General features: G+C 43.7%; 1 protein-coding gene across 1 annotated transcript; it reads left to right on the top strand.

Moving 5' to 3' along the window:
- Positions 1–7283: 7283 nt before the first annotated feature.
- On the top strand, positions 7284–9371 carry LOC140909967 (myb/SANT-like DNA-binding domain-containing protein 7). The gene is made up of 2 exons (XM_073340064.1): positions 7284–8134; positions 8711–9371. The coding sequence occupies exons 1-2, from the start codon at positions 7552–7554 to the stop codon at positions 8794–8796; spliced, it is 669 nt and encodes a 222-aa protein (XP_073196165.1). The 5' UTR covers positions 7284–7551; the 3' UTR covers positions 8797–9371.
- Positions 9372–10406: the final 1035 nt, after the last annotated feature.

Raw genomic sequence — 10406 nt, 5'->3', positions numbered from 1 at the left:
CCCAGTTGCTGGGGTCAATTTCACATGCTTTTAAGTTTGACTTCAGTGTGTCTTTATATTGTTTGTTTGTACTGGCCACCATAAGAACAGGTGTCTTGCTTCACCTGAGCATAAAATAGGGCTTTGGGTAGTCTTGAGTCGGCCATTCAAATGACAAACCCAGACCAATGCAGCTGAGCTTTTATGAGCAAGCTTTGAATGGCAGACATTTGACAAGAATTAAGGATTTCAGTATTGGGAATCTTGTCCCACCGTTTCACCCTGCGAACAGACTGAAGACCATTCCAATAGTAGTAAGATAGTACCTAAAACACTCTTTCAATCTTCACAGTGCTGTGCAACCCTTATCTAATTAATCCTCATAACATCCCTCTGAGGTATATATTATCCATGTAGTACAGATGCGGAAACTGAGGAGTCAGAGTCCACCTTTCTAGGTACTTATAGTCTCCAACACAGTAGTATGTGAGTGTCTCACAAAGATTAAGGAATATTTCATCATTACAAGCTTGTGAGGTTGGGAAGCTGAACTGAGGCACGGAGAGATTAAGGCCAGATTTTTAAAGGTATTCAGGTGTTCGGCGCTCCTAACTAATATTAAGAGCTTACACTCTTGTCTACACTATAAACTTTGGTCGACACAAGTTATGTCAGCCTAAAGACACTGCAGTCACTATATTGCTTGTGTGTATGCATACGCAGTTGTTTGCATCTGCACTGCGCATGCTCACCAGCAGTGCTTGTGTTGTTGGTGAACTGTAATAGAGCAACAGACAGCATGCACATCCCTATTTTGGCACCAGCTTATCTTGCCACAGAGATCATCAATAGAAAAGGCTACTTTGTCAGTGGTTATGCAAGCACTGGTGGATCATTGGGGATATTTCACCAATATCACTATGGGCTGGTCAGGGAAGGTGCATGACGCTTGCATTTTTAAGAATCCAAAACTGTTCAGAAGCTATAAACAGGGACATTCTTTCCTGTCCAGTGGATTACCACTGGCAATTTGAAATGCAAATAGCAGTGATCCTGGGGTACCCAGCCTACCTCATGCTCCCCTGGCTCATAAAGCTATGAATTATGCAGTGCTTGCTGTACATTTATAATTATTACACTGGTTTTTTACTGAATCTATGAGTTCTGTAGTTCTGTACAATTTTTACAACTAATGGGTATTTTGAATAGCTCCATGCATTCTGAAATAAAGATTAATTTTTTCCAAAAAAATATAAATGCATTGCATACCAAAAAGAGTGCAAAAATAATGTGCAATTACAAATTAAGAGAACAGACCTTTAACATTTGAATGGTAGAAAATATTCATATCCATTTCAGTCCATTTTGGCTACATGTACACGAACTGTTGCCCTCACAGGTTAGTATTTGTGAAGCTACGGTTGTCCCACATTGGAGAGGTAAGGGTAGTGTTTACTGCCTGAGAATCCCCATTATGTCCTCCTTCTCCTTTTCCTGCTGGGATTCCTGGGCCTGCCTGACATATTCACCCTCCAGAACCTCTGTTCACGGTCTGATGCAACACTGTGTCAAAGTCAGATTCAGGACTCACATAATTTGTCAGACCACACTGTTTATTAGCAAAGCACTTTGCCAATGCACCCAGATATGTGAGCCCCTCTCTGAGGCTCAAGCTAACTTATTTATACAAATAAACCAAAGCCAATTTAACATAAGAGACAAAAGGAAGCAGAAACTGACAAATATACATACATATCTTATTTGCATACTAACGTTTACCAATCTCCTAGCTCAGTAGGAGCTCTAAGTTAATTAGTTTGAGGACCCATTGTCTCACACTCCTTAATGTTTCTCTTCCTGACAACTATATTTTAACAAACCCTTCAAGTAGCATTTCTTTAATGAATTATAATTTCAATATAATTCATTCTACTGTCACAACTGCCTTGCAGGATCTTACTAAACATATCTTCCCTAGTGCTCTTCTTTCTCCTCATCAGGGTCAGGCGTTCTGCAGGTGTGGAGGGGGCACCCCGCAAGGCCACAATGGCAGCAACCACAGATAAAATGAATAGATGTATCGTATTTTCAGTCACAATGGAAAGTTTCAGAACTCCCCCCTCTTATTCCCATAAGCGTTTTAAGTAAGATCTGCTTATTGACACTTCAGCTTTGCAGCGCCTCTGCACAGCTTCACTCTCCAGTCTGAGCCAATAGAAGCCAGGGCTGAGGGAAGGCAGAAACGAGGAGGGAACTGTTTGGTTGCATGAAACAATAAAATTTAGGCCCCTATTTTCATGCGTACAAGTACAGGGCAAAGGCACTGAGTACTGGCACTGTTTTCCACAGGCGGTGGTGATTTTAGCTATCTCATTCCTGCAGGTAGCAAAGGGACAGAGAGCACAGCTTCTGTTGGCATCCCAAAACTGGCTAGGCCCATATGCCACTAGCCTGTTTACTGCAATGGTGCCTGCTGAAGTCATTGGGAATGGCCTGGGAAAGTATCCTACCACGGAGGAAGAAATAAGGCTGCCTGCCATCCCTAGAAACCTTCACGAGAGGATTGCAGAATACCTCCATGAAAGATTCATCAAGATCTCGCATGAGGATATAAGGAAGAGCCCTATGTACATAAATAAACTGCTCCGCATGCAATGGCTGCCTAATCCTACAAGGGAATTAAAAACAAATAACTCTGCTTGTTGTATTGTTACATCTTCTTGTATGAGTAAAACAGTGAGAAGTTGATACCTGTGTCCTGCTAACTTGGTGTTCGGCTGGGCACCATCTTTATTTTTAAACACTGGTAAGGAAAAATGCATGAACAAAGTTACCCAAGGTTCCTTTCCCTTCATTAAGCTTGTTCATCTTTGGCTTGTGGGACTTGCCAGATTGCAATGGAGTATTGAAAAAAGATACTAGCTCATGGCATAGATGGACTCCCTGACGCGTGTTCCCCTTCCTCCTCTTCTTCCCCCTCCTTGATGTTCAAGGCAGGATTTGGTGTCTCAGCATGTTCATAGGTATTCACAATGGTCTGCAGGGTATTGGTGCTCTTTCCACCAAGTATGGCATACAGCTCATTCTAAAAGTGACAGGTCTGTGGCTTGGCACCAGATTGATTGTTGGCCTCCCTGACCTTGTGGTATGCCTGCTGAGGTTCCTTTCCTTTCATGAAGCACTGCTTCTGATCCCTGTTTTACCCCATTGCCTATTCAATTTTTTTGTAGATGTCTATGTTTCTATTACCTGTTCATAGCTGTGCTTCCACAGTCTCTTCTCCCCACAGACCCAGGAGATCCAATAAAGCCTGTCTATTCTAGGCAGGAGCACATCTAGTGTGTGGAGTTGGCCTGGTCAGTTGCTCTCAACAATGGATGGATGCTAGATGTGCTTGCCAAGGCAGGCAATCAGGAAAAGGCATTTCAAAAATATGCAGGAGTTTTAAAGGGGAGATGGCTTCTGGTCGTGACCTCTGGGCAGTGGAGTTGACAACTGTGACCAGAACAGTCATTGTCAGTCATTGTGGGACAGCTGCTGGAGGTCTGTTAAGGTCGAAATAGGTCATGCAGTGTCTACACGCACGTGGATCGACCTCAGTGGGTTGACCATAACTTATTGCTGTTTGGAGAGGTGGTGTTACTGCATCAGCATAATGAAGTGCTTACATTACTTGGAGACAAATTTGAGTACAGACACATGAACAACTTGGTCAACATAAGGTGACTGACATCGACATAACTCTGTAGCATAGACCAGGCCTAAATCTCATTTTCAAAAGGGATTTAGGCACTTAGATGCCAGAGTCCCATTGACAGTCAATGGTATTTAGGCTTTGGTGCCTAAATCACTTTAGAAAATGAAACAGCCTCCTAAATCAGTTAGTGTTGCAATGTTGAGTGTCACAACACCTAAATAGCTTTAAAAAACAGAAAGACAAGATGGGTGAGGTAATATCTTTTATTGGACCAACTTCTGTTGGTGAGTGACAGGAATTGGCCCAATAAAAGATATTATTCACCCATCTTGTCTCTCTAATATCCTGAGAATGACACAGCTACAACACCACTGCATATTTAAAAATCTGGGCCTAAATTATTTGCCCAAGGTCACATAGGAAGTCTGTGTCACAGCCAGGAACTGAATCAGCTCTCCTGAATCTCACTCCAGTGCCTTTACTGCAACACTGTGCTGCAATAGCTGAGATCAGAACTTAGGAATCCCTGGACCCCTGTCCTGTGTTCATACTATTTGACCATAAACCCTTCTCTCTGACAACTGGAACAAATCTAAAATTCACTTATTGCCACTGCATATAAGTATTGCCTCCTGCCAATCATGAACAAGAAGGGCCTTTGCTACCTCCAGTAGTAGTGTAGATTTAGAAGAGTGTGGGGCCAGCACACTAGTGAGCAATTCCAGTTCAATAAGTTGTGAAGGCCTTCTGCAAATCCCACTACCTGATAAAAGATGAAAAAGTAAAAAAAAAAAGAAAAAAAGAAAAACTAGTATTGTATATCAAAGCATTTTGTACAACCTGAACTCTAACTGCATTTTTGTGGTTGTAGATAGTTAAATTAAGAATGCCTTTGTAAGCGTTCTTCATTGCCGCTAGTGCCCTTTTCTGGCATTCCCTTCTAGTGCTAGTCAAACCCTTTGAGTTACCACGGTTTGGCTAATCTTGTTTCTTTTTAAATCTCATTAAATGCCTTAGTATGTATTACACATATTGAAAGGAATGAATGCACACCTTGCAAAAATAGTAGAATAGGTCTCTCACATGAAGAGAAATTAGGTGGCCAAAAGAGCAACATCTAACTTTTGAACAGAGCAGTGGACAGACATGACTAATGGATTGGAGAGTCTGTAAAATGCTTTTTAAGTCCACTGTGATGGTTATTTGTTATGCTGGCTTCCATCACCTGTTTGGGAAACAGACATGGCACAAGACCCACAAACACCAATTTTTTTCCAGTATTTTGACACAGGACAATACAATAAGCCTTTTATCATCCAGAACAACAACTTTGGTAAATCCAAGAATCCTTTTATTTTCTCTTTACTGGTCAATAATAATAGATATATCTGACACAAATAATTTGTTCTTAATGTGGTCTGTCCTGAAAGGCTTCAACTAAAAACACAACTGGCTTTGCTTAACTTACCATTGCATCAACAACGCACACTTTGCAAGATGAATGACTCCAGTTTATATTTTGATGAGAGATGGGGCATGGGTTAGCACAGAACCATTTACCATTAAATAGTAGTCACAGTATCACTTTTTAAAAATATATTACATGAATATCAGGCTCATATAAGGCGGCAAAATTTACAGGCCTGGAAAATCCTCTGTTTACCTAGGGTGACATTATCAGCATTGGCAGTGACAGTGTAAACTTCTCCCCTTAGGACATGCCAAAGTTTCCCAACCCTATACTGGATGGAGGGCTTCTAGGGGTTAGCGAGTGCATCAGCCTCCATGCTTACTCTGCCCTTGGCCTCTCTGCTGAGACTGCCAACAAGGATGGCAAATTAATGCCAATTGGGATGATGGCTTTTTGTAATGTGCACACGTGTTCACGAGGAAATGGAATGAGACCACCAACTCATTTCACATAAGCCATTGAACACAATAGCCATCATATAATAATGAGTGAACTTATGGCCCTCATCTACCAAGGCTGAATTTAAGCTAGTAACCTGATGATAAAAGAATCCATATTCCATTTCCAATTCCCTGAGCTTGGTAGACTACCTGTAATATCTTTCCATAAGCTGTTGTTGTTAGGGTTCTGCTTTCAATCATTGCAGCTATGAAGAGTTGTACCATTTCTTATCAAATAAATTAGTGAGTTCTAGAAGTAGTTTTGTGCATTCTCCTCTCCTCTGAATTTTGCATCTTGTTGAGTTTTACTTACTGAAAAATGTTGGCTTTGTGTATAGATGACTTGTGTACATAGCCCAACCTGCCATTAATTTTCCAAGCGCTCTGGAAAACTGATTTTCCTAGTGCTTATTTTTCCCTCCCAGACTGTAAAGGCTTTGGGTGTAAATGTGTCCTCAGCATTCTGCTGGCCAGTTAATGGATATATTTCTCACAGCTCTATTCAGACCAATATAACTTTCGTACTATTAAATATTATAAATGTCTCTCTTTTGTACCATAAATCATTACAGAAAGATCTGGTAGGATAGACTGGGACAGACCTATACTTTTATCTCTTAAATCACAGGCAGCATTACTTCCATTGTATAGCAGCTGGCCTGAAAAATTCAAATGAGGAGAGTTCAATGTAATTATTAATGCCACTGATATGCCTTGCCTCACCCTCAGAAGCAACATTATTATCCTTTTCATTATCTAATGCGGAAACATCACCAGGGCTCTTATTAATAATTGCCGCTGTGACAGAACCACAGTATTTAGTTTTTTAGGGGTTTTTTTGTGTTTGTGGGGAATTTGTGTTTGTTTGTTGGGTTTAGTTTTTGGTTTTTGAAGGATGATTAATTAGGAAAACAAGAATTGAAGTCTCAACAGTTATCTCTATTTAAGATCATTCAGAAATGATACAATAAGAGAACTGTAACTTGGAAAGTAAACAGAGCAAAGTGGTCTGTGTACCAGTGTTCTCTGGGTCTGATTCTTCTCTCACACTGGAATAAATTCTGGAGTAATTGTACTGAACTCAATGAAAGTAAATAAGTATAAAGCCACTACAAGCAAAATTGAAATCAGGTCCTCTAAGACTAATCCACAGAACCCTCTTTTCCCACTGAAGTCAATAGAGAGTTAGGTCACTCAAAGGATGCATTTCTTACCTTGTAGGATCAGGCTTTATATTTCTAAACCAGAGCTAAATATTTCCTAGTTAGATGGTATTGTGTGAGTGTCTTCTACAAACAAGTTTAAAGAGAAGAGGGACTGCTTTTATTAAAATGCAGTTTGAATCTGTATTACTATAATTTGAGACTTCTAGTATGAGGCCTACCCAAAGAAGAGTGACACTGACCAGATACAGGGTAGCACAGGGATTCAGATACGTTACCCAAAGAATAGCACAGATCAAAGCAAACAATTTATAATGATTTATAAACTTCATATATTATCCATAGAACAGACTGAAAGTCAATTTAGCCTTGGGAGCTACTGAGTACTTCAACTTCCACTGAATTCAAGGGGAATGGAAGATGCCTAGGATGGCATAGATTCTAAGCCCTGGTCTACACTAGGACTTTAGGTCGAATTTAGCAGTGTTAAATCGATTTAAACCTGCACCCGTCCACACAGTGAAGCCCTTTAATTCGACTTAAAGGGCTCTTAAAATCGATTTCCTTACTCCACCCCTGACAAGTGGATTAGCGCTTAAATCGACGTTCCCAGCTCGAATTTGGGGTACTGTGGACACAATTCGATGTTATTGGCCTCCGGGAGCTATCCCAGAGTGCTCCATTCTGACCGCTCTGGACAGCACTCTCAACTCAGATGCACTGGCCAGGTAGACAGGAAAAGAACCGCGAACTTTTGAATCTCATTTCCTGTTTGGCCAGCGTGGCAAGCTGCAGGTGACCATGCAGAGCTCATCAGCACAGGTGACCATGATGGAGTCCCAGAATCGCAAAAGAGCTCCAGCATGGACCGAACGGGAGGTACGGGATCTGATCGCTGTTTGGGGAGAGGAATCCGTGCTATCAGAACTCCGTTCCAGTTTTCGAAATGCCAAAACCTTTGTGAAAATCTCCCAGGGCATGAAGGACAGAGGCCATAACAGGGACACGAAGCAGTGCCGCGTGAAACTGAAGGAGCTGAGGCAAGCCTACCAGAAAACCAGAGAGGCGAACAGCCGCTCTGGGTCAGAGCCCCAAACATGCCGCTTCTATGATGAGCTGCATGCCATTTTAGGGGGTTCAGCCACCACTACCCCAGCCGTGTTGTTTGACTCCTTCAATGGAGATGGAGGCAATACGGAAGCAGGTTTTGGGGACGAAGAAGATGAGGAGGAGGAGGAGGTTGTAGATGGCTCACAGCAAGCAAGCGGAGAAACCGGTTTTCCCGACAGCCAGGAACTGTTTCTCACCCTAGACCTGGAGCCAGTACCCCCCGAACCCACCCAAGGCTGCCTCCTGGACCCAGCAGGCGGAGAAGGGACCTCTGGTGAGTGTACCTTTTAAAATGCTATACATGGTTTAAAAGCAAGCATGTGAAAGGATTACTTTGCCCTGGCATTTGCGGTTCTCCTAGATGTAGTCCTAAAGCCTTTGCAAAAGGTTTCTGGGGAGGGCAGCCTTATTTCGTCCTTCATGGTAGGACACTTTTATCACTCCAGGCCAGTAACACATACTCGGGAATCACTGTAGAACAAAGCATTGCAGTGTATGTTTGCTGGCATTCAACCAAAATCTGTTCTTTCTCTCTCTGTGTTATCCTCAGGAGAGTGAGATATAATTCATGGTCACCTGGTTGAAATAGGGTGCTTTTCTTCAGGGACACATTCCTGCTGTGCTGTTTGCCTGTGGCTGAACAGAAATGTTCCCCGCTGTTAGCCACGGGGAGGGGGGAGGGTTGAGGGGGTAGTCACGCGGTGGGAGGAGGCAAAATGCGACCTTGTAACGAAAGCACATGTGCTATGTATGTAATGTTAACAGCAAGGTTTACCCTGAAAGAGTGTAGCGACTGTTTTATAAAATGTGTCTTTTTAAATACCGCTGTCCCTTTTTTTTTCTCCACCAGCTGGATGTGTTTCAATGATCACAGGATCTTCTCCTTCCCAGAGGCTAGTGAAGCTTAGAAAGAAAAAAAAAACGCACTCGAGATGAAATGTTCTCCGAGCTAATGCTGTCCTCCCACACTGACAGAGCACAGACGAATGCGTGGAGGCAAATAATGTCAGAGTGCAGGAAAGCACAAAATGACCGGGAGGAGAGGTGGAGGGCTGAAGAGAGTAAGTGGCGGGCTGAAGAGAGTAAGTGGCGGGCAGAAGACAGGGCTGAAGCTCAAATGTGGCGGCAGCGTGATGAGAGAAGGCAGGATTCAATGCTGAGGCTGCTGCAGGACCAAACCAGAATGCTCCAGTGTATGGTTGAGCTGCAGCAAAGGCAGCTGGAGCACAGACTGCCACTGCTGCCCCTCTGTAACCAACCGCCCTCCTCCCCAAGTTCCATAGCCTCCACACCCAGACGCCCAAGAACGCGGTGGGGGGGCCTCCGGCCAACCAGCCACTCCACAACAGAGGATTGCCCAAAAAAAAGAAGGCTGTCATTCAATAAATTTTAAAGTTGTAAACTTTTAAAGTGCTGTGCTTAATGTGCTGTGTGGCATTTTCCTTCCCTCCTCCACCACCCCTCCTGGGATACCTTGGTAGTCATCCCCCTATTTGTGTGATGAATGAATAACGAATGCATGACTGTGAAGCAGCAATGACTTTATTGCCTCTGCAAGCAGTGATCGAAGGGAGGAGGGGAGGGTGGTTAGCTTACAGGGAAGTAGAGTGAACCAAGGGGCGGGGGGTTTCATCAGGGAGAAACAAACAGAACTTTCACACTGTAGCCTGGCCAGTCATGAAACTGGTTTTCAAAGCTTCTCTGATGCGTGCCGCGCCCTCCTGAGCTCTTCTAACCGCCCTGGTGTCTGGCTGCGCGTAACCAGCAGCCAGGCGATTTGCCTCAATCTCCCACCCCGCCATAAACGTCTCCCCCTTACTCTCACAGATATTGTGGAGCACACAGCAAGCAGTAATAACAGTGGGAATATTGGTTTCGCTGAGGTCTAAGCGAGTCAGTAAACTGCGCCAGCGCGCCTTTAAACGTCCAAATGCACATTCTACCACCATTCTGCACTTGCTCAGCCTGTAGTTGAACAGCTCCTGACTACTGTCCAGGCTGCCTGTGTACGGCTTCATGAGCCAGGGCATTAAGGGGTAGGCTGGGTCCCCAAGGATACATATAGGCATTTCAACATCCCCAACAGTTATTTTCTGGTCTGGGAAGAAAGTCCCTTCCTGCAGCTTTTGAAACAGACCAGAGTTCCTGAAGATGCGAGCGTCATGCACCTTTCCCGGCCATCCCACGTTGATGTTGGTGAAACGTCCCTTGTGATCCACCAGAGCTTGCAGCACTATCGAAAAGTACCCCTTGCGGTTTATGTACTCGCCGGCTTGGTGCTCTGGTGCCAAGATAGGGATATGGGTTCCGTCTATAGCCCCACCACAGTTAGGGAATCCCATTGCAGCAAAGCCATCCACTATGACCTGCACATTTCCCAGGGTCACTACCCTTGATATCAGCAGATCTTTGATTGCATGAGCTACTTGCATCACAGCAGCCCCCACAGTAGATTTGCCCACTCCAAATTGATTCCCAACTGACCGGTAGCTGTCTGGCGTTGCAAGCTTCCACAGGGCTATCGCCACTCGCTTCTCAACTGTGAG

Source organism: Lepidochelys kempii, chromosome 4, assembly GCF_965140265.1.
Source record: "Lepidochelys kempii isolate rLepKem1 chromosome 4, rLepKem1.hap2, whole genome shotgun sequence".
Classification (NCBI taxonomy): Eukaryota; Metazoa; Chordata; order Testudines; family Cheloniidae; genus Lepidochelys; species Lepidochelys kempii.
The sequence above is the reverse complement of the archived record's forward strand: the minus strand, read 5'-3'. Positions and strand labels throughout refer to the sequence as shown.